At 36.2% G+C, this 25,484-nt stretch overlaps 1 protein-coding gene across 3 annotated transcripts in view; it reads right to left on the bottom strand.

Moving 5' to 3' along the window:
* SESTD1 (SEC14 and spectrin domain containing 1) overlaps window positions 1-25,484 on the bottom strand; it is a 147,412-nt gene that overhangs the window by 25,094 nt on the left and 96,834 nt on the right. For all 3 annotated transcript variants that reach the window (XM_043996644.1, XM_043996643.1, XM_043996642.1), the window contains 6 exons: window positions 23,025-23,236; window positions 17,371-17,493; window positions 6,054-6,248; window positions 5,370-5,484; window positions 1,665-1,824; window positions 604-685 (listed from right to left, as the gene is read on the bottom strand). In XM_043996644.1, the coding sequence (XP_043852579.1) occupies window positions 604-685; window positions 1,665-1,824; window positions 5,370-5,484; window positions 6,054-6,248; window positions 17,371-17,493; window positions 23,025-23,236 (887 nt within the window). The remainder of the gene's footprint in view (window positions 1-603; window positions 686-1,664; window positions 1,825-5,369; window positions 5,485-6,053; window positions 6,249-17,370; window positions 17,494-23,024; window positions 23,237-25,484) is intronic.

Genomic DNA, 25,484 nt, shown 5'->3' with positions numbered 1-25,484 from the left:
AAATGCACGCTTGTGTGTGTGTGTGTGTAAGAGAGAGAGAGTATAAAATCATTCTGTACAAACTTCTATTTATCAGTTCCTTCTCTGGATGTAAATAGTGTCTTCATAAGTCCTTTGTAGTTAATTTGGGTATTTATAATAGTCAAAATGACTGGGGGCAACTAGGTGGCGCAGTGGATAGAGCACCGGACCTGGATTCAGGAGGACCTGAGTTCAAATGTGACCTCAGACACTTAACACTTACTAGCTATGTGACCCTGGGCAAGTCACTTAACCCCAATTGCCTCACCAAAAAACAAAACAAAACGACTTAGTTGGCTCAAAGTTGTTCTTAAAACAATACTGTCCCTATTTTTTCCCCTAAAATCTACTTCTGTGTGTCCATTACTTTTACAGATAAAATACATGTATATATGTGCATTTGTATACATGTGTATCTCTCCTTTGGGGAGGACATGAACAGAAAGTCACCCAGTATGGGTAGGCTTTAATAAACTGCATTGACAGAAGAAATGGCTGGATCAGTGGCATCAAGGATCCACTTGAGGATATAATTATTGAATATGTGTATATAAAACATATTATAAGATGGCTGATCTTTACCTGAGCAGCATCTTCTTCACATTTAAACAACTGAACCATCTGAAGCATCTTCAACCTTCGAACGTCTACCATGTCTTCACATCTAAATAAATTAAACATAAAGTACATTTCTGATTTATTTAAACAAATCACCTAACATATGCCATCCATATTCACACGTAATAACCTATTTCCTATGATGGCACAAAATTGCTACTAAGTTACCTTTATTTGAAGGACATTAAGGTTATGACTAATAGATAAAAATTTAGGAACCAGTACTTAAACAAGCACAAAATATACCAATTATAACAAGAATTAAGCCCAAAGAATTAAGGGGAAAAAGAGGTAGATTAAATGCAATGTGTACTAAAACAGAAATCTCCACAAAGCCCATCAGTATAAGAACTTCCTGTGGCCAACCAGAGCTTTTACTCTCCTGGAATAGCTTTTGAGAACTCAAAGTGACCTCTAAACCATGGTAAGACATGAAAATAGAACTTACAAAAGGTCAAACTTGCATACCTTACTTAAATATTTCCCCTAGAATATAATAAAAACCAGAATTATAATTTTAATTTTAAAGTATTTCAAAATACTTCACACATCTAATTTTCATTTCCAGATTAAGTTGAAATGAAGTGTTTTGTACCCCAAATTTAATGCTTTCTACACTGCCAAGTTTTTTAAGCTAATAAACCTAAAATGTAAAGCAATATTTCAGAATATTTATAGCAAGAGAACTATCCAATACTAGAGGCATAAAATTATATATATATATATACATATATATATATATATGTATGTATATCCTACAAAATATCATACTAACCAATATAATTTCATAATAAAGTTGTTATATTCTAAGAAAACTCCAAAGCAGTCACAAAATCCCACTGTAAAATTATTCCAATTGTTAACTTTTGCTATGTAACTAATTATGTTTTAACATTGTTATCCAATACCTGGTTTTCTCAGAACCAATTAATATTAGGTGGGGTTCACTTGTAATAAATGCACATATACATACATACATGCACACACACACATATGTCCTTCTTATGATAAATATAAACATTTGCCTTTGTTTCCTAAGCTGCATATCTTCCATCACTCCTTGTATGTGATCCACATTTTCTTTATTTTCAATGGTTACGTCTTTTCCATAAGCCCAGGATGCCTGATTAGAGATCTGATCCAAAAGACCTTGACCCTTTTCACGCAAACCTTGTAATCCCACATCTAAAAGAAAACAAAATTACTTTATTAAAAAGTGTTTCATGAAATAAATTATTTAAGATCTTTGCATTTATGAAGTGGATTCACTAAAATTACACAGTGTTAATTATATAATACTGTCCTTGGAGTCCATGTTGGGGAAATGCTTTAGAAGTGAAAGTATCTTTGGCTTCCTTATTCTTTGGATATAGTCCAAAATTGACAAATATACTTTATACAAAACTTTACTCTACAGTGATATGTATTAGAATGAGATTCTAGTATAAAACAATCCAATATTAAAATTGAGGGCAGAGATGACAGAAACCAATTTCTATTTTGGTTAATAAATTTTTCTTATTTGAAGTTCTTTCTCAGTAGGCATATAACAAACAGATAGGTACACTCCAATGGGAAAATATTAAAAACTTTTTAAAACTGTTTGTAAAACTGCCAAGGTTTAAAAGTAAAACAACCTATGGCATCACAAATAGAAAGAAAATTGCTTTTTGTCCATTGGTCTTTTGTAGCAATGGTACAGAAGTGAGAGCTATGTTAATGAATTTTCCCAGCAACATAGCATGCTGAATGCCTTTTTAAAAATAGATTTGGTAGATTAAAACTATTAGCACAAAATTATTTAAATATATTTTTGAAGGAAGTATAAAAAGGAGTGATAACTCTCTATTAAGTAAGTGAGTATTTACAATGTAAGCTTAAACTTTAGGACATTAGGCATTTTAAAATTTGACTTTGTAACTTTTGTGTCCCTAGAGTCTCACACATATAGTAGATGCTTCCTGACTTGAATTAAAATAATATAATTTTCCTTTTTTTGTCTAAATGGACAAATTAGCACTTACTTTAGATAGATACCAAAATTAAAATGTTATATTTTCAATTAGTAAGTATTTATTAAGTGCCTCCTATGTACCCTGCATTGTAAAAAGCACTGAGAATACAAATTAAAAAATAAAGCAGTAGGGGCAGCTAGGTGGCACAGTGGATAGAGCACCGGCCCTGGAGTCAGGAGTACCTGAGTTCAAATCCGGCCTCAGACACTTAACACTTCCTAGCTGTGTGACCCTGGGCAAGTCACTTAACCCCAATTGCCTCACTAAAAAAAAAAAAAATAAAGCAGTTCCTGCCCTTCAGAAGTACTTACAGTCTGTGGGGAGAAATCACAATGCTTTTTCTCAATTCCAGTTTTCTTTCCTCTCAATCCTCAACTTTTTTTTTTTTAACCTCCCCTAAATACTTCACATTACTAACTACTCTCTCAGTTGCCGAATACTGTACTTTCTACCTCCATCCCATCTCTCACATTTACATTCACCCACTTTTCCATATTCACACAGCCACCATCCTTAGCTGAATTCCCTTTCACATCCACAATGGACTCCGCAATAGCCATATAATAATAATAATAATAATAATAATAATAATAATAATAATAATAATAATAATAATAATAATGAAAGACATATGCAATGGTTCTTTTCCATGATGCAATTTACTCCTCACCATGTGACTGCCACAATACTTTTGCTAAGCAGAGATATGACCCTGTCACTCTTCTGCTCAACAGATTCCAATGGCCACCTATTACCTCTGTTTGCCATTTAAAAACCTTTACAATCTGGCTCCAACCTAGTTTTTCCTAGTCTCATATGTTGCTGTGTTTCACATTCTCTCTGCCTTCTTGCCTTCCTGACTTCTTGCTGTTCCTTACATGTGGCATGCTGTCTTAGCTCCACTATTTATACTCCTTAGTTCCTTCAAAGGTCAGGTCAAATGCCACCTCTTATCTTCTCACTGGCTCCTCTCCCCCATACCCCAATTACCTCATAATTTACATATATATGTCTGTGTGTGTCATTATAGATATATATAGATATAGATACAGATATCTGCACATTCCATTTCCCCTGACAGAAAATGTGTGCAGGGTCTGTTTCATTTTCATCTTTGTACCCCTAATAGCTTACAGAGTAACAGGTACATAGTAGGTGTTTAATAGATGCTGCTGATTAATATACACATATAGAATAACATATGCAAAGACAACATTTTGGGAGGATGCTTGCAGCTAGGAGAATGAGGAAAGAACTCAGGAGGAGATGGTAGTTGAGCTGAGTTTTAGTGTAAAGTAAAGATAATAAGAGGTTAGAGGTGTTGTATAGCTACATGTTCATTTTGGTTTCTATGTTCCTGGGAAAGTAATGTTTCAATATTTTAAAAGATATATTAGTGAACTTTTTGGAACTGTAAGCAAATACATCCCTATTTCCACGACCAATTTCTATTAAAAATCAAATGCTTATATTTGATTTGGCAATATCTATAAACCCAACTTTTACCTAATACATGAATCTCATACACACTTTACAATTTCACAAAAAAAAAAAAATCAATAATGCAGTGGGATAGTATGTGATAATAGATGAATGGTGGGTTTTTTTCGTTTGTTTATTTACTTATTTATTTATTTATTTTTGGTGGGGCAATTGGGGTTAAGTGACTTGCCCAGGGTCACACAGCTAGTAAGTGTAAAGTGTCTGAGGCCGGATTTGAACTCAGGTACTCCTGAATCCAAGGCCAGTGCTTTATCCACTGCACCATCTAGCTGCCCCCTAGATCAATTTTGATACTGCCCTGGCTAAAATTTTATGGAACAACTTTTATTAATCATTTACAATTTTCCAAATTGGATACACACGTAGGATGATTTTGAAGAGAGACAGAAGCTCAATGGTGATTCTAAAAAATTTTTAAACCTATCATTTAGCCTACTATGTTCAAAAAGTGTTAGGCTCACCATATGATACAATATGATTTGTATGCAGAGTAGTAATTTTTAAAACTTACTGCCTGGAGTTCAAGTAAGAAATGACTTTAGTTTGAACCGTCAATCACTTTTCACTATCATCTTCCCCACCCCCCTCACTTTTCCTCTCTAATGTCCATTATGTCCATCTATCTTGGACCTTTAGAACCTAGAAAGAGCTGTGATAGAAGCTGAGATTTTCTCTAAGAGGTCATTTAAGCAAGCACTATTATAGAGTGACAGAAATAACTTAATGAGCTGGACCAAACTCCTTTTTAAAAAATTGAATGTTACCTTTGCACTCTTTCATAGTCTGAGGAAAGAAATAAAAGCAGAGAACCAAGCAAATTCTTACAAGGTTAGAATACAGTTACACAAAAATTCATTTTATAAAACACATTACTGTTTATACAGATTTACCACAAAACATTTCACATCCAAATACAGTTTATACACATAGTACATGCTAGAGGTAGCACTTGTAGATACAGAAGGGCAGACAAAGAGGTGACAAAGACTCAGGGAAGGTGAAAATGATTGAGCACCAAGAAAAAACCAATTGTTAGCAAAAACCACAATTTCCTCCAGGGAACAAGACTATTTTGCCCCATTTTCCCTAATGTGTTCCCGTGAAGCAATTCAGTCAGTATAAGTTGATTTACTGTCTAAGCATGGCAATATATATATATATATATATATATAAAAGGAAACTTATGCTTCAGCATTTTTAAAATCTGCTTACCAACACTTTTCAGCTTCTCTTCAAGCAGTTTTAAAGTTTGCTGAATCGATGCTCCATCAGCTGGTGCTACATCTACGCACAACATCCCTAATAAGCCATCCAACTGCTGAGACAACTAAAGCAGAGGGACAGCAAAGAGATAACCCTGATGTAATCAGCATCTAATATGTTTAATGATTAATGAGGTATATATCTAATGCTGTTATTATAACTGCACTTGCAGTGACTAAGCAATTAAAAGACAAGTAAGAGCAATTAAAGCACATTACCCCAAACACAGAATACATAGATGCATGCACTAGGAAGACATACTGGTATTTCCAGGTCAGGAATAGGTAAAAAGTTACTGAGGTTCAGACTTCAATTTATATTATATTAGAATATAAACATAACACAGTCATAAAGAAATAATATCTTTTGTGTTGAGACCTATACATTTTAGAAACTTTTGAAAATCTTGCATGCAGGGCATATGAAACTGTCTCCTCCCCACCCAAGAGACTTTGATACGCTGGTATACACTGGCATCACTTGGATATTATGGCATGTACAAGAATGAAAGGCTGGGGCAGGGGCGGGTGGAGGGGTGCGTGGGAAGAGAATAGCAGGCATAGAAGCCAACATAGATTACGTGTGTGCCTGCATGTAAGGTGTTTGAGGATGAGCATCCATGAAAAGACTTACATCTTGAGCAACACCATGAAATTCAAGAGCTGCTTGTAACAGATTTTGCCTGAATTCCAGCTGACTAGCCTGGCGATAACAAACATCACTGAGCTGTTGTTGTAGGGATTTCAATTCGACAAGATCCTCCTCATCCCCAGCATTCAGAAGTGCTGCAATCTGCTGGTTCAGCTCTACATATACTGCAAACCATTCCTGCAAATAAGAAGTTATAAATGAAATTAAGCATTAATTGTTGAAGGACTACGCTTTCTCATGATAAATTCTTTCAAAATCATGAAAAGATTTTGAGAGGGGAAGTCCAGAAAGGCATAAGAAAGGCTGACTATTTAATTATGCGGAATAATGCATTAGAAAATAGGTTCCCATAGAAAGCTAGCCTCTGAAGGATGTTTTAAATGTGGCCCGCTGTATTCCTACACATCTGAATTAAGTTTCCAGCAGAATTTACCATAGAATCACCTATAGTACCTCTGTTAATACTGCACAATAACTGAATGAATCAGAAATATTTATTAAAAAAAACATTCATTTAATGAATGCAGTGTTCTAGAATCACAGATACAAGGGATGGAAGAGGACCTTAAGAGTCATCTAGCCCAACCCCTCCCAAATGAGGCTCAGGGAGGCACACAAACTTGCCAACAAGGTAATAAGATAAAGCAAGGGCTATTCTTAAGCTGGAAGAGGCTAAAGTATCCAATGTATAGTACAACTCAATAATTTATGTGGATTTTTCTAGTCCTCTAGAGAAGCCACCTGACCATTTCTGAGAAAAGGGAGGTTTGGAAGGTGAGGGAATGTGGGATCTTTTTGTTTTAGTTTGCCATTCCCAAACAGGAAGTACTGACCCTCTTAAACTTCAAGATATTTATACTGGTTTTGAAGTATCAGTGATCAAAGAGCTAAAAAAAAAATAGGCTAATTACCGGGAGTGACCAAAATACTGGCTATGTACAGGTACACATTTGAAACAAAATCAAAATGGTATATCAGAGCTGTTTAATATTCTTTTGTGGAGCTGATACCCTGCCAAAAGTGAGAAAGTTTTGGAATATCTTCACAGTTTTTCATGACCTATAAATGCTAGAAATGGGGATGTTCCTTAATTACCTAATTTTCATTAAACAAAAAAGAGCTAGCTGGCCCTGGGGTAAGAAGACCTAGTTTTGAGTCCTGGCTCTTATTCTGGCTACATATCCCTTGGGCAAATGCTTTTACCATGCTGAACACTGGCGTACTCACCTACAAAAAAAGGGACAGCAATACTTATACTACCTGTCTTATAGATTTGTTTGCAGGAAATAGGTTTGAAAATCTTAAAGAACAATAAACATGGGAAAACTGGAAAACAGTATGGCAGAAACTAGGTATAGACCAACATTTTACACCATATACCAAGATAAGGTCAAAATGGGTATGTGATTTAAGCATAAAGGTGGTATTATAAGCAATTTAGGAGAGCAAGGAATAGTTTACCTGTTAGATCTATGGAGAAGGGAAGATTTTATTACCAAATAAGAAATAGAGATCATTACTAGATGTAAAATGAATAAGTTTGATTATATTAAATTTAAAAGGTTTTGCACAAACAAAACCAATATAACCAAGATTAGAAGGAAAGCAGAAAGCTGGGAAACAAGTTTTACAGCAAGTGTCTGATAAATCAAGGCCTCATTTCTCAAATACATAGAGAACTGAGTCAAATTTATAAAAATACATATCATTTCCCAATTGACAAATGGTCAAAGGATATCTACAGGCAGTTTTCTATTGTTATATGAAAAAATGCTCTAAATCACTACTAATTAGAAAAATACAAATACAAGTCTGAGGTACCACCTCATACCTATCAGATTGGCTAATGACAGAAAAGGAAATGATAAATTTTGGAGGGGATTTGGGAAAATTGGGACACTAATACACTGCTAGAGCTGTGAACTGATCCAACCATTTTGGAGAGCAATTTTAAACTATATGCAAAGGGCTATAAAACTGTCCATAGCCTTTGACCCAGCAATATCATTACTAGGTCTGTATCTCAAAGAGATCAGAAAAAAAGGGGAAACAACTAATTTGTACAAAAATACCTAACAGCTCTTTTGTACTGACAAAGAATTAGAAACAGAAGGGATTCCCATCAACTGGGGAATGGCTGAACAAATTGTAGTATATGACTGTAATGGAATACTGCTGTGCTGTAAGAAATGATAAGCAGGCTAATTTCAGAAAAACATGGAAAGACTTACAGAAACTGATGAAAAATGAAGTGAGTAGAACCAGGAGAACATTGTACAGAGTAACAACATTACTATATGATGATCAACAGTGAATGACTTAGTTATTGCCAACAATACAGGGATCCAAGACAATTTCAAAGGATTCATGATGAAAAAGACTATACATCTCCAGAAAAAAAAAACAACTATTGGAATCTGAAGGCAGATCAAAGGATTCTATTTTTCATTTCTTTATTTTATTTTTTTGGTGAGGCAATTGGAGTTAAGTGACTTGCCCAGGGTCACACAGCTAATAAGTGTCAAGTGTCTGAGGCCAGTTTTGAACTCAGGTCGTCCTGAATACAGGGCTGGTGCTTTATCCACTGTGCCACCTAAGCTGCCCCTCATGTCTTTATTTTTGTGGGGTCTTTTGTTTGTATTTTCTTTTATAACATGACTAATATGTAACTATGTTTACATGATAGCACATGGATAATCTATATCAAACTGCTTACCATTTCAGGAAAGGGGGAGAGGGGTTAAGAAGGGAGGAAGAAAATTTGGAACTCAAAATATTTTTTTTAAAAAAAGAGAAAGAGAATCTTTAAAATTGTACATGTAATGGACAGTGGCAGGGGTGTGTGTGGAGGGTGGAACATATTATTTTAAAGAAAAAAAGAAAATGAAAAAAAGAGGCACAGACATGAGTCCAGGATGACAATCAGTATACTCGGTTTCTACCCTGGACAAGTCACTTAATATTTCTTGGCTTTAGTTTCCATCTCTGAAAAATGAGAGACAATCTGATGATCACTGAAGTCCCCTCTGAATCTAATAATTCTATGCCTCTCTAACTGTATGTAGATGATTCTCAAATGTAGATTTCTAGCCCAGTCTCAATTCAACTGACATCTATTAAGCACCTATTAGGGGTAAGACTGGAAGGAATGGAGATATAAATATGCAAAATGACATGGCTCCCACCTTCAAGAACTGACATTGTATTGGTCGTGCGAGTACTGCAAATATACATGGATAATTACAATAGAAGATTAGAATCCAGGACCCCAGAGTATAAATCTAGCATTCTTTCCCACAGTACCAAGCTAGCTAACTAGGAGAATAATCAATGTTCCTTCCACACCTTCAACAATTTGAATGACTTGTCTTTCTTTACTATTGTTTTTCAGGCATTTTTCCTGAAATGTGACTTAATTATTATTATGGGAAAATAATGACCTACAATTCTTCCTCCACTTGAAATAGTATAATTTTCTTTGGCAATCCAAAAAATGTAGTGCAACCAGAGTTCCTTGGAGCTTGCTGAATATGGAAAATATGTATAGCAATATTCTGCACTTATCTTGTTTTCTCTCTTTCATCTTCCATGGCTGTCCATGGACAGTAGTGAGTCAATGAGTAGGGATGAATTTTACAATGGTCAAAGAACATTTTAAAAAAATTTATTAAAGTACTTTGATGACCTTGAGAAAAAAAGATAATACAAAATAGTTGGATGAATTTCCAAATCAGTTATTTTGTTGCCTCCTAGTAAGCTAATAACTGCTATTATATATTAATGCTATATAATACATAATAAGCTAAAATTATTATATTAATTAATATTATAAGATAACACTAATCTGAGATGAGCCCAAGAGCACTTTCCCTCATATTGATACCCTTCCTTCCCCTAACACTACTTATATGATTATAAGTAAAGCCAAATATAATGGCATACCTCTGTATACCACACAGAGATAAACACATTGCCTTAGACATAGTAGATGATCAGCAAATATTTAGTAGCCACTTAAAATCTCAATCCACATGTTTCTTGATTTTGATGTTTTTAAATTTTGTATTATTTATTATAATAGAATTGTTTTTATATCTACTTCAACGCTATATATACCTACAGTACTGCATCTATGTCCAGGTCAACTGGTGGTATGGCAATTCAGTAAGCAGTAAAATGCAAGCTGTCTGAAGGTAGGGATCAAAGCCTTATTTAGTGCCCATAGTGTTCTGCAAATGGTCTGGGCCTAAAATGTATTTACTGAACAAATTTTATTAATATAAGCAGCTGTCAGATTCAAATGAAAGAAACAAAACAGAACTCCTATCATCCTGCTTCACATTAGATTTTTGAAAAAGTAAACAAAGACAACAGTTCGGTTTGATTGATAAAATAAGAAGCATACTTGAAGCTAATGAGAGCTAGCTAGGAAAGAAGCAGCTACTGTTTCAAACGGGTCACCAACAGCCATAAAAGTAAAATAAGAAGAACCTACAATACTATTCACAAGGGCGGCAACCAAACCATTTTAAAAACATTATGTAGTTTTAATACTGAGTTAGGTAGTACTGTATGAGCTGGGTTAAAATGGAAAATAAGAAATGAAAACCATAGTAAAAACCAACTTTAAAGATCTGTTCCTATGGCTGGTGCAGAATTACTTTGTGATTTCTATATTTATACTCCAACTGATAGATGTCAGTATCATACGTGCCCTTTAAAAATTATATTGTTGGGGGTAAGCTAGGTGGTGCAGTGGATAACACATGGTCCCTGGATTCTGGAGGACCTGAGTTCAAATCTGGCCTCAGACATTTGGTACTTAATAGCTGTGTGACCAATAGCTGTGTGACCCTGGGCAAGTCACTTAACCCTCATTGCCCCACCCCCCCCAAAAAATATATTGTCAAATCATGTTTTCTCTGTGATTCACTCTAAGATCTTTTTCTTTTGTGCCAACACAATGACAACTATTTATTATCTTTTGATAGCATTATGTTTTCCTTAAAGAGTAATTATTCTACTACCACAGTCACTAATATCTTTTCCCTTCATTTTAAGAGCCATTTTGGAGTCCTCATCTTAACTAGAAATGAAGATGTATAAAGTAATACATTGTCAATAGTTTCAATAAAGATGGGCTTTATTCTTAAGAGAGACTAGAGTGTCTGAAAATTATTGCTGAAATAAATAGTTGTTCACTGTAAGTCAGAAAGTCCAAGTTAGTAAGGACAGCAAGTGGTTGAAGAAAAGGGAATAATTCTAACTCTACCTTCTGGCAAAACCCAAAGTATAAGGTCAACACAAGGTGCATGGTGTTGCCCTGACCCCCTTTCTCTAAATTCTTTATGATTTATACCCTCAGAGCCAAAGCTAGCTTAAAGTTTTGCAGGATATTTCTGCTTCTGTTAGGCCTTTTCTGTCTGCCCATAGCTACTTACAGGAGTTCGCTGCCTATAAACACAAAAAGACAGGAGGATCTGGGTTGTTGTTTCCCTTGTTTTAATATAAAACAGGATTGCTTGCACTCTAAATCTTTTTAAGGTTTTCTTTTGTACAGTGGAAATTCCAGACCTTTTTGTTGATTAATTGTTGGGATTGATTTGACTTTTTCTTTCTGTCATTAAAATAATTTTCTTATTCAGGGTTTGATTGCCATTGTCTCCAAGCTCATTAATTTAACCTTTCTCAATTTCATCCAGAAATTGTGTAAGATCTAAAATTCTAGCTGTGATGTCTAAAATCTAATGAGTGGACACCTTAAATTAGACACCTTAGCAAGAGTTTAGCCTTTTAAGTATTTTTTTTTATTTTAATTTTTTTTTTGATGAGGCAATTGGGGTTAAGTGACTTGCCCAGGGTCACACTGCTAGTTAAATGTTAAGTGTCTGAAGCCGGATTTGAACTCAGGTCTTCCTGATTCTTGGGCCGGTGCTCTACCTACTGCACCACCTAGCTGCCCCTTAAGTATTTATTATGAAGAGAAAGAGAGAGAGAGAGAGAGAGAGAGAGAAAGAGAGAGAGAGAGAGAGAGAGAGAGAGAGAGAGAGAGAGAGAGAGAGGTAAAACAGCCTTTGTTTAGCTATCTCTGAGCCAGCATCTGTCCTCCCGCCTAGCCCCAAGTCTGGAACCACAAAAAGACCCTTGTTTCTCCCTGGCTTCTCCTAGAAGCCTCCTGTGAAACAGGAAACAGGGCCATCCATCTAACTGGCGGGTAGCACTGATTGACATGACTAACAGGCAGCAGATACAGCTTCCTGACACCAATCTGACATTCCGGACGCTAAGTCACATGCGTTCTTGTCATGGCGGAACTTCCCTGCAGTATCTTTCTCAACAGGTTGGTAGTGCTCTAATTCTCACAACTGGATGACTAAACATTCCTCATACAGTTTGTGAGTTATATAATTCGACCAACTACAGTCTATGAATATATTATAGAAAATAAGAGTCCCAGGTCTTTAGACCTTAAATACTAGCTCCTGATTCCAAATTGTACAACCTAGTTCCAAAATAAAATTTCTAACAATTGCCTCCCTTGTTCTTTACTTACCGCTTTCAATCTCTGCCTTTTCAGTTACAGAAGAGGAGGATACTGTACTATAACACTAGTCTATGTACTGTGAAATAAGGTAGATTAATCTTAAATTCCATTGAAGAAGGGTTAGTTGCTAAAGTAACAAAAGCATGCCATTAAAAGACAGTCAACAGATAAAGCACCGGCCCTGGATTCAGGAGTACCTGAGTTCAAATCCGGCCTCAGACACTTGACACTTACTAGCTGTGTGACCCTGGGCAAGTCACTTAACCTCAATTGCCTCACTTAAAAAAAAAAAAAAAAAAAAAAAAAGACAGTCAACAACTATAATGTTGTCCCTTGGAATAGACAGTATTAGACTGTAAGAAAATAATGGCAAGATTTCAATATGATACGAAGTTTTTACAAGTTGACATAAAACCAAAACAAAAAGAGGCAAAAAAACCTCTTCTAAAAACTACAGCTCAGAATTTAACATTTCTCAATGAAAAGTCTCCATAGTTCACGTTTACTAGATGAGCAAGTAATGACCAATTCATTTTAAAACTACCCCATTAAAAATGTGAAAACTGAAGCTTACATTAACCATTGGGATTTGAAGCAGTTATGCAATTAAACTGTTTAATCAATATTTTTTTCAGCTGGATGACTATCAATAAAACATGGACGATAGGTCAGATAAGGAACAGTCAAGAAAGCAGAATTAGATGATGTTCAATTTGACTAATGAAATAAAACTACTGTTAATCAATCAATCAACAAACATTTATTAAGTGACTACTATGTGCCATGCACTTGTTCTTCAGGAGCTTATATTCTCTCAGGAATACTGCATGCATGTGTATACTTATATTTAAATACTTATAAAATAAATACAAGGTAATTTGGGATGGAAGGCACTAGCAACTGTAATAGGAAGAAGGGACAGCCTAGATAAAGACATAGAGACAAGTAGTATGTCATGTGTGAGAAATAGCCAAGAAAGCCAGTTTCCCTGAACCAGAGTATGTGAAAGGTTAGTATACCGAACTGTATAATAAAGGTATAAAGGTAGGATGTAATCAATTTGTGAAAGACTCCTGAAGGTAACAGGTGGTTATTGGTATTTATTGAGCATGGGATTGACATGCTAAAACCTATGCTTTAATTTAAGACCTGGTTGCTGAATAGAGAGGGAAGAGACTCGAAATAGGGAGTAACAGTTAAACTATCAGGATAGTCCAAGTGGGAAATGCCAAGATAATTTTCTCTCAATTCCCAACTCCTTACACTATGGCTTTTCATTCAGTTTCAACTGAAACTATTCTTTGTTCCTTCTTTTTCTCCTTCTACAACTCTCTCCCTTAGTTACCTCATCAGTTCCCAAGGGTTCAGTTATCATTTCCATGCAAATGAATCTAGCCCTAATTGTTCTGAGCATCAAGTTTAAATCACCAATTTCCTATTGTGTTTTTCAAAACTGAGTTCTCAAATTCAGCATATCCAAAGCAATCTCTACCATCCCTCATGCCCAAATTCCCGAAATCTTTTTCTAATTTCCCTATTTCTATCCAGGACACCACCTTCCTTCCAAGTTCATATCTTTAGAATCAACTTTTTAACTCATCATCACTTCTCCTATCTTTTCAATTGTCAAATCACACTGCATCTCTGACAGTACTTTTCATGCACCCCCTTCTCTCCACTCACTTAGCAGTCTTGGCCAGGATCACACAGGTTGAAAGCACTAGAGACAGGATTTGAACTCAGGTTCTCAGATTCCAGAGCCAGAGCTCTGTATCTTTATTTTGGTGTAGTACTCATACATTTACATACATGTTGTGGATTTTGGTTTCCTAGCCTGCTTCTTGACCATCTATCTAGTCCAGTGACCTGAATAGAGGAAATGTTCAGTAAATGACTGAGTGCCAAGGATGAACAGGCATAAATAGGCGGCAATCTACATTACTAGACAGAATCCCATATCAATGAAAGCACAGATCCATATATGCTTGTTTTTCATTATACTAAATGATTGTAGTGAAGGAGACCACAAACCTAGAGTTTGCATTATCATAAAGAAAGTTTAAAAATATATTTAAGGAAGGAAAACTGTCACTTTTCCATCAAATTTGTGTGTTCATTTGCTCCTATTCAGTCTATATACATTTAAGCTCCCCCCCCCAAAACCCTCCCAGAATTTAAGAACTAGAAGGGACCCTGGGAATCACTGAGTCCAATGCCTTCCTTTTGCAGAGCACAATGACATCCCACAGAAGGGAGGTGACTGAGTCTCTAGCCTAAAGTCACAGGAGAAGGATTATTCAACTCTCAATAAATCTGAAGTAGCGACAAATGAAACACACATGCCTTACATTCATAAACTGCTAGAGCTAGAGAGGAACTGAGAGGCTACCTGGCCCAATTTCCTCATTTTAAAGAGGAAGAGACAGAGGGCCATGCTTAGTATCAGAAGCAGGACTAGAACCTTGGTCTCCCCACTGATAGTCCATTTCTCTTTCATCCAAGCTGCTGAAATCTGGCTTCTTGGAGAGGAATGAAGGAACAGGGAGGGGACCCTTTCTAAGAAGTGACCAGCTCTAACGACTCAACTAAAAGGAAGTGTTTCCTTTCAGGTACACTTTTGCCCCCAAAGGTTCCACTCCCTCTCCTAAACCTTTTCCTATGTTCCAAGGGCAGAAATGTTTGAGAAGCTAGCAAGAATAAAACTTTAAATAAGGGCTGAAACACCATCTCCTCTCTGGACTTGCTCTCTCTAAGTTCTCCTCACCCTGGGAGATCATAGGAAAGGAGCCAGGGCTCTTAGCACCTGAGCAAGGGCTACTAGTATTGGTTCTGAAGAGACTAGCTTACTGGGCAAAAGCCAGGGCCAGACCACCCTCTCCACTTTTGGGCTGCTTCATCAGAGCTCAGAAACCACAAGTACTGGTCTCTATTCTCTCTTTCCCACCATCCAATCCCATCTGGCAATCTTGTCTACCATAACTCCCCATTACCCATCTGGAATAGTATCCCTCCAGACTGGGTCCACGCAGATTTGATCTCCATCAGAGGACTGAGTTCCATTAAGTGATAATTCACTTAACCCATTATCTCTTTGGGAGGAACTGAAATGACTTTTTATGGACAGAAACTAGAGTGCTGGAAAAGTATGGGGGAAGAGCCATTAGCTGGATTCCTATGCATTGCTGAGATGTGAGTCTTGTCTCTGCCCCTGCAGTATCGTCAGAGGAGCCCCTTCTTCCTTTCACTCTTTTTCTCTTCCCTTCTCCTTTCTCCTCAGCAGCTTGACCCAGAGTTTTATACCTCAAGGGCTGCTCTGGCAGCAGGTAGGCTATGGTCCCTTACTGTAAGGGTTGCAGAGGCTGTTCTGTCTTCAGGACTATTACATACATAAAAAGCTTGGAATAAGAATGGATATTACATTTCTCCTGAGCCTCACATGCCGTCCTAGCCACTGTCCCCAGTTCAAGACTTGGCAATTACAAAAGAATTTGTTACCTTTCTAACTGAACTGTGTTCTTCTAATTCCTACTTAATACAGTGCTTTCTAATTGCAACACTTTTGTTCTCTGCGTGCTTCACTGTATGTTAATGCTCCAGCCTGAACCACTGGATTGCCCCAGCTTAAGGCCCCACTCAACCCTGCATGTTCTAGATTATGTTTTGCATCTTGCTATCCGTCCTGGCACTAGCTTGTAGCTCCTCTGCACCTTCTTTACCTCTTGCTCTGGGAACAGGAATCAAATCTGTACGGCCATTGCTTATGGAAAGGGTGTGATCGCCACCTGCCCTATGGCTCTGCCCATTTTATCATCCCTATGACTCTCCAGACCACTGCTTCCCTATATAGCTATCTTCCCCTATTACAACTTAAGTTCCTTGAGGGCAGGGGCTGTTTTGCTTTTATATTTCTACCCTGATGCACAGCACAGTGCCTGGTACATGGTAAGTGTTCAATTAAAGATCCGATTGACTGATTCATTACTTGAGAAACCCTGTGGAGGTGCACACTCTGACCCACATTCTCACCAACTTGTTAGACTGTGCCTCACCATAGCTTATCTACTCTAACCACACTTCCTTTCTTAGAGGATTACAAGTAATATTGGAGGTCCCCCACAATTCAGTTGCACCAGGAAATAGAAAATAAAAATAGAAATTACAGATAATCCACACATCTCATTTCAACTATTTTGTCAAAAGCCAGATCAAGCCACTCCCCAAGTCTGTTTGGAAGACAATCCTTTCGTCTCTTCTATATTCTGCCCACCCCGACAACCTCTATGTGGCCACTGCTTTGATGCTACTTCATAATTCTTTCCCAAAGGCACATAGGAGCAAGGAGTTCATGTGCAGTACTGCTCTGTTCCCCATGAAAGCATAGAAGGCTTCCTTCCAATGGGAGCTCTGTATAGTCCAATATCTGATTGAATACTGGGCTCCTAATTTTTTCAGGACTATCACTCAATTCTGCTTTCATTTTATATTCTTCGAGGAGAGAAAAAGAATTATTATTGTATCTTCAAAAAGAGTAAAATAGACAATTGTGAAGAACTGTGTAATTAGAGATGTGTTAGAAGCAATAAGGAAAAAACTATCTATTGACTAAGTTATCAAAAGAGTATCCCCATTTCCCTTTATGATAACTCTTAAATCACTGACCATCCGTGATTTATGGGTATCTGTCATTAAAAATAAGTAGCTGACAACTAATTATGTCTAAGTTACATTATAGTTTGAAGGGGGAAAAAATCTCACACTGTGTTGACTTTCGATCTCTTCATGTTTCTGCTGCAAAGCTTGTGAAGCTCTGATTGAATCACCTATTCCCCACTGTGTCCTTAGCTGTTCTGATCCAGGTCCTTCAAGCCAGTTTACAACCTACAAATAAAATACACATTTTAAAATCACCAGAAGCTTTAAAAATACTTCTCTAATGATTTTTTTTCCAAGAGTTTCTAAAATTCCTTTCACAACCAGTAAAAAACATGCAAGTACTTCAGAACTACCAACACAGATAGACATGGCTTTTAATATTTGACTTCAGGGGGGGAAATGACTTTTGATAAATTGTAGGCTGTCAGTAGAACTCAGAATTCAATAGAATGAAAGGAATTTAGAATCCTTGTTTGTTACTTCGTATGTGTAACATAAAATATTTATTTGTCTTGAAAAGAGACATATAGAAGACATATATATATATATAGAGAAAGGTAGGAACTTTAGATCATCTAGTCCAACCATCTCATTTTTCAGAAGAAGAAACCATAAGCCCAGAGAGGTTAAATAAGTTTCCCCAAATCACGCTATTTGTAGAGTTAACTCTAGAAGTTAGGTGTTAGGAGACTCATAATCTATTAGTAAATTAACCTGAATCATTTATTAAATTATCATAAATATATAAATGACATGAAAAATAGCCCTTTCATTAAGGAGAAAAACTGTAGTCATACAAAAATATTAATTACACAGATAGCTATGGTTGTAACAGAAAAAAATAAACATGATTAGGACATTCTTGTCATAGAATGCTGCTAACGGGCACAAAATTAATTAGTTTCATGGACATGAATTAATTCTTATAATCACTATAGCTGTGCTTAGGGTAGCTACCCATCTGATGAAAAGTAATATCTTTTTAATATAATGAAGTACTAGTGATCGGACATATTAAAACTGCAAGTAGTAGAGACATAATATATATCTTTTAAGTTTTATGTTAAAATATACCTGCTCATTAACTAAACCATTCATGCACCTTTATCTTCTGCTTTATTACTTTTATAAGTAAAAAATTATGTTTGGTTCCATGAGTATAGAGAAAAATCTCTTTTTTTCCATTTCTGGAGAATAGTTAACATAAACACAAGTAGATGGCAAAACTCATTCCCTAAGAGATAAATGGTCAAAGGATATGAACAAAGTTTTCAAAAGAAAAATTGCCAAGTTTTAACAACCCACATGAAAGAATGTTTCATATCACTTATAAGAGAAATGAAAATCAAAACCATACTGAAGTTTCACCTCGAACTTTGCAAATTGGCACAGATAACAAAAGATGGGATTAGTCACTGTTGAAGGGGATATAGGAAGATAGGTACTTCAGTGCATTGTTGGAGTTATGAATTATAACTAATTGGGAAACAATTTGGAATTGTGCAAATAAAGTGACTAAGATGTCCATAACCTTTTAGCCCAAAGATTCCATTGCTAGGTTAATGCTCCAAGGAGACCATAAGTAAGAACAAAGTCCCCATTTACACCAAAATATTTGCAGTAGCACTTTTTGTGATAGCAAAGAATTGGAAACAATGCTATTGATTGGGGAATGACTAAACAAATTGTATTACATCAATGTAATGAAATGTTACTGTGCTGCAAGAAATGACAAAATGTGATGAATAAAAAGAAGTATGAACAAATTTACAAAGACTGATAAAGACTGAAGTAGAGGGGCAGCTAGGTGGCGCAGTGGATAGAGCACTGGCCTTGGAGTCGGGAGTACCTGAGTTCAAATCCAGCCTCAGACACTTAACACTTACTAGCTGTGTGACCCTGGGCAAGTCACTTAACCCCAATTGCCTCACTAAAAAAAAAAAAAAAAAAAAAAAAAGACTGAAGTAGAGCCAATAAAACAATATTCACAATGACTACAACAATATAATAGGAAAGAATCACACGCAAAAAACCAAAAGTAATGTTGCAAAATTATAAAGAATTAGCAAGGCTCAAAAAAATATGAAAAGAAACTCCCATTTCACTACTTTACAGAGGTGAAAGGTCCAGATATGTTACATACTGCATTCATTTTCAGACTTTTCCAATGTATTGATCATTTTGTGCTGATTTTTTCCCTCTTTTCTTTTTGTCTGAAATAATATTGTTTGTTAAGTGGAATGACTCTCTGGGAGGGGGAAGCAAAAGGATAATGGGAAAAACTATGGCAAAATTAAAAAATACATGAATAAAATCATATTTTAGAAAAGCAATATATGGTATGCACAGGCAATTCTACTAGACTATCTAGGAATTGGCCAGATAATTAAAAAAAGACTGGTATATGCAGAAAACAGTGTATACTTGATGGTGAAAAAGCAGGTAAAACACACGTAATAAGAGTTGGAGGATTAAAATGAATGAGGAAGAATAGATTTCTGAGTTTAGAGTTAAGAAGACCAGAAGAGAAATATTGCCTTGCTCACTTAATAACTGTGTTACCCTGGGAAAGTCACTTAACATCTCTGAGCCTCAGCCTCCTCATCTATAAAATGGAGATAAGAACAGCACTTATCTCACAGGGTCCTAAAGATCAAACGATATCACAGGGGTAAAGAGCCTTACAAACCTTAAAGAGCTACATGTCTTAATCAATATCATTACTATTCTAATTATTACAGTAGGCTGCTATGGTTGTTCTTGGGTACTCTCTCCTCTTAAGTCATGGTTGTATTGGTATTCACGGTATCTGTGTCCACCTGGGATGACAGGTCATGTTGTTCCACAGCTTATACACAGCAATCACCAGAAATGAAGAGCGAGTTGATGATAAGAGGTATGGCCAGCTATAGCATCATGTGCCCTATAGGAATGGGATCAGCTATATCTATTTCTGATCTTCTAGCCAAAGAAAACAATGTCAGAGGAGATGATTAATGGCACTGGGCAAATGTAGGACTTTGTTTATCTAAAGACTTACTTTTATATGCCTATTTATAGTTTTACATTGTAACAATTGGAATGACGCCACCTGCTGGAGACTTACTGTAGAAGAGTTCCGCCCATGAAGGGAAGGTCTTTGAGAGCAAGACCAGGAGTCTTTTCTTTGGCGTCAGGAAGTGACGCGGGCTAGTGGGAGGAGGAAAGAAGAGACTGGCGCTCAGTCTCGCTCTCTTTCCTTTGGACTCTGGTGGAGAGCGGAGCTAGAAATGTGCTCTCCCTTTAATAGATAGGAATCTAGGCCTTTCTCTCTCTCTTTACCAAATTCTTATTTTCCTTAATAAATGCTTAAAAGCCTAACTCTTGCTAAAGCTTATAATTTACTGGCGACCACTCATTAGATATTTTAGACAGACTAGCTAGAATTTTAGCCCTTAACAACATTTTATGCATGTTGTATGTTTATGATTATTTATATATGTTGTACATTACAACATGCTAACACATTTCATATATACATTTAGAGTTACTATCTATCACAGAAAGATATCACTCTAATCTCCTCTTAATGGCACCTCAGTCTCTGATCACTGCCTTTCTAAATGTTCACACAACATCCTTTTAAAGAATGCCTAGAATGGTGTGTGGAATGGTTGGAAGTAGGCTTGATATGCAATCAACATGCAGTATTTACTAGCTATATGGCTATCAATATGTCACGCTCTCTGAACCCAAGTTTCCTCATCTGTAAAATGGGGATAAGAAAACTTGTAGTAACGACGTCATAGGGTTGCTATGAGGATCAAACAAGATAATTTATATTAATCAGTCTGTAGACTTTAAAGCTTCATTCATTCATTCATTCATTTGTGTTTGTGTGTACATACATATAGATATACACACGTTTGTGTATCTATATCTCTATCTCCTGTTATTACTAATGATGTACTTCTCTATTACAGAGACAGTGTAGGATAATAGATATAGTTCTAGGCTTAGAGTTAGAAAGGCCTGGGTTCAAGTCTTACCAGATCTATATGGATTAAAGGGAATTTACCAAGCTGATATTGAGAGAAAATCACATATCATTTGCATATTAACTTCCTATTAACTCTTTAAATATTTACTGCTGTCTATCTTCCCTGCTTGAGAGAGAATACTCTTTAATTTCAATTTGCCCTTAGCCTGCTCATCCCCTGCTTCTACTACTGCTCTTTAGTAGGTAATGTTGTTGAGGTAATGAACCCTCCCACTCCTCACAAAATGGAGGCATGCTGCTATAGCACAGGACTCACTCCCCTTCCCTCCTGCAAGAGAAGTGTACGACATGCTCTGTCCTTCCTTAATCCGGGGGAGGAAGAGGTAAAAAGGAAAGGATGGAATTAGATTATTTTCCCTTCGACATTTTAAAATCAAAACTAAACAGAACAAATTTTAACATACATGGGCAATTCTTCAGCTTTATCACTGTTTTTTTTTTTTTTTGTGGATCAAGAGTTCTTCATCTATTACTTGTGTTATTCATTCAGAATTAAGAATAGCGAAATGATACATCTTTCAAATGTTTTAAATAATTCTTATGATTAACTGCCTCACTGATTCAAATCACTCACATGATTTAAATTCTAGAAGTAAAAGCTGAACTAAAGCAACTGGAAAATTTAAGTTCATTAACGATCTGCTATATATTTGAGGCTGTTTTTTTTTTAATGAAGACAACATGATATAAACCATTTAAACTTCAATTTTAGAATACTCTAGAAAAAAGTGAAATGATTATATCTTATATCCAGGTCAAAAGAAATCATGAAAATCATACAAAAAACTATCAACTGTATAGAATATTAAAAGAGGTAAATGCTTATTTGTTTTTAAAAAAATCAAAATTTCAAAGTAGCATAGGAAAAAATTAAATGACTATATAGTTTTATTCTATGCTCTAATTCAATTCACTTACTATGCAGCACTAGTAATGCAGACAGAACAAACATGACTATTTCTAATAAAAATGATGTAAATTGAGGTTGATGCCCCAGTAAACAAGTCTATTTAAATGCATTAATGATGGCAGTTTGCCAAAGATTATAAAACTTCATTCCAATTTAAATATTAATTTACTAAAAGAAAAAGTTTCAGTTCCTATTTATATCATATGGGACCCAACAAATCTTTGTATCTCTATGAACTTCTAGATAACCTTCAAGACAAGTTCTAACAATCTAGTAGGTCACTAAAATTTGCATAAGCCTTTTTTTAATCTCCTAAGTATGGGAGGTGCCAGAATGGACAGTGTTGAGAAGAATGGTTCAAGTCCTGCCTGACATATCCTGACTATGTGGTCCTGGGCAAGGCTCTTAACCTCCTAGCACCCCGCAGCAACCTTCTAACACTCTAAGTTGGAAAGCAGTTGCCAGTGCATTCTTGGATTGAGCTACTTCACCAATTAAATCATAGGTCCCAAATAACTACCACATTACAGTCGTGGTTATTTATCACTCTGGAGCTCTCAATGACATCACTATATAAATAACATATAATGAAAGTAAGAACATTTGATGTACAGAGATCCCTCATCATAAATGTCTCTGGCATGACTGTGTTAGGAGCCTCACTTAATCTAATATATATAAGACTTGGCAATGTCTAATGTTAAGTAGTGAAAAGAAAATTCAAAGCACCATTAAAAAGTAAACAAAGAGTACACACACACACACACACACACACACACACACACACACAATGATCTTGGCACCTACCTGCATTACCTTCTGTTGAATTTCCTCTAGTTGTGTTCGCTTACTTCGCTGTCTACAAACTTCCTGGTAACGGGTGTATTGTTCTCGTAATGAATCTAGCAATTTCATGACTTGTGGCTGGGCAAGCAATTCATCATCCATGGGTGACCATGAGACTCCTCCATCAGAGCCATTAAATCGGCGCTGTTGTAATTCAGACAATAATTCATGGCCTTTGAGAACAAAAGACAATTATTAATGTCCCCAAAGAGAAAAAAAAATTATAGTACACCTTCTGTTTTGTTAATATTAATGACCTTTCAATAACAAAACTGCTACAGTAGCCTACCAACTTAGCCTTAATTTTGTATATATGTAAAGTGAATGCCATCTGCTTATTTATGACTACAATGCATCAATCTACATTCCACATCAATCCCTTATAATGTACTTTATTATCAAACTATCCAACACTCCTCAGCCAAACTAATTTATCACCCTAAACATAAGTTTATCCCAAGGCTCAATCATGGTTCCTTTTCTTTATACCCTTTCCCTAGGTTGATCTCATCTAATTACATAGGTTCAATGAACATCTTCAAACAGACATCTAAATTTATAGGCTACTGGGCCTAATTTCATTCCCTGATTCCAGTATTGCTTCTCCTACTTCATATTGGACACTGTGACATTTCTTCAGAAGCTCTAATTTAACACACCCAAAATAGAGCTAATCCTTTCCCCTCCCTAAACTTGCCCTTCCTCCAATCTTCCCTAATTATTTTGGGGGCACAATCACTCCTGCAGTCAGTTACAAATGCCCTCTTCCTCATAATTCTCCAATTAGCTGCCAAATCATGGGGATTGTATCTCCACAACATTTCTCACATATATTTTTATAGTTACTACCCTAGCAGGTCTTCATAACTTCTCAGCTGAACTACTATAGCAGTCTTTGAATGGATCTTCCTCCTTTAAGTCTCCTTTTTTCTCAGCATATCAGCCAAAATAACTTTTCTAGACCATAGAACTGATCATGTCACTCCCTTGACCAAAAAACTATACTGTATAAACTAGAAAACAAACTCTCGAGTCTGGCATGTCTTTTACAATCTGGCTCCATCCTGCCCTTCTAGCTTTATTTTACATTGTTCCCCTTTATATGTTCTAAAAAAGCTGAACTGATAGATAATTTCTGAATTCAACAATCCACCTTCTGGCTCTGTAAATTTACACAAGCTATTTCCTACATCTGGAATTCACTACCCTCTCAGCCCCACCTTGCAGAATCCTTCCCTTCCTCTAAGCCTCAGCTCGGGCCTCACTTCTTCAATGTGGTCTTCCCTCATCTCACATACTATAAGTACTTTCTTCCTTCTACTATTACCATGTATTATTTTTGTAACTATTGCAAATCTAGCCCACACCCAAATCAAATGTAAATTTCTCAATGGCAGGAAATGTTTAGCATTTGTCTCTGTATTTCTAAGTTCCAAACACAGTATCTTGCTCTTACTAGGCCTTAACAATTATTTATTGAATTGAACCAAATTGAAGTCCTAATAGACAGCTCTAATGACATTGACAAATCAATCAACAAGCATTTTGAAGCAACTGCTATGTACCTAGCACTGTGTTAGTTTTTGAGACAGTAAATGAAACTGCTCTGTTCTTCCCTTATGCCTCTCCCAATGTAGTCACCCAGCCTTATCTAAAGGCCTCTTTAGTAATAGGGAAACCACTATATACTGTAGAAATCTGTTTTACTTTTGGATAACTCTGTTTGGAAGTTCTCCTTGAACCCCAAATGAGTGTCTTTGAAATCACTACTCAATGCTTCCATTCTTATTCAGAGACCATGTTGAACAAGTCTAACCTCTCCTTCCACGTAATAATAATTCAATTACTTGAATAAAGTTATTATGTTCCTGATAATGTCTTTTCAATACAGTTTCAGAACTGCTGAACTCAGAGTTCAGCAGGACCTTCGTGGCCACTTCATTCAATCCATTTGCAAAAAGAATTCCCATTATGTCAAGTACTCATTCAATCTCTGCTTGAAGACCACCAATCAAGGGGCATCTACTCCATCCTGAGGCAGTCCTTTATGCTATTGGTCAGCTCTAACTGTTAGGAAGTTTTTCCTGACATGAAGCTTAAATATGATGCTCCACAATACACATGTCCCTAGTTCCTTCAAGCCAGACTCATATCAGTCTCCACTATTCACTATCCTGATCAACCTAGTATAAGATGAATTAACTGAATGTCATTAAGTAGTATGTCTAGAGCTGAACATAACACTACAAGATGTGTTCTATGACTCTAATAAGATCACGATAGCTTGTTTGGCTGTGGTCTAACACTGTTAGTCCTCATATTGAGTTCAAAGTCTACTAATATCACTGGACCTTTTTCAAAGGGATTATTGTCTAGCAATACTTTCCCCATATAACACTCATAAAGTTGAACTTTTGTCCC

This window comes from Dromiciops gliroides, chromosome 3 (assembly GCF_019393635.1).
Source record: "Dromiciops gliroides isolate mDroGli1 chromosome 3, mDroGli1.pri, whole genome shotgun sequence".
NCBI lineage: Eukaryota > Metazoa > Chordata > Mammalia > Microbiotheria > Microbiotheriidae > Dromiciops > Dromiciops gliroides.
Note: the sequence above shows the minus strand (reverse complement) of the source record. Positions and strands in the feature narration are given on the sequence as shown.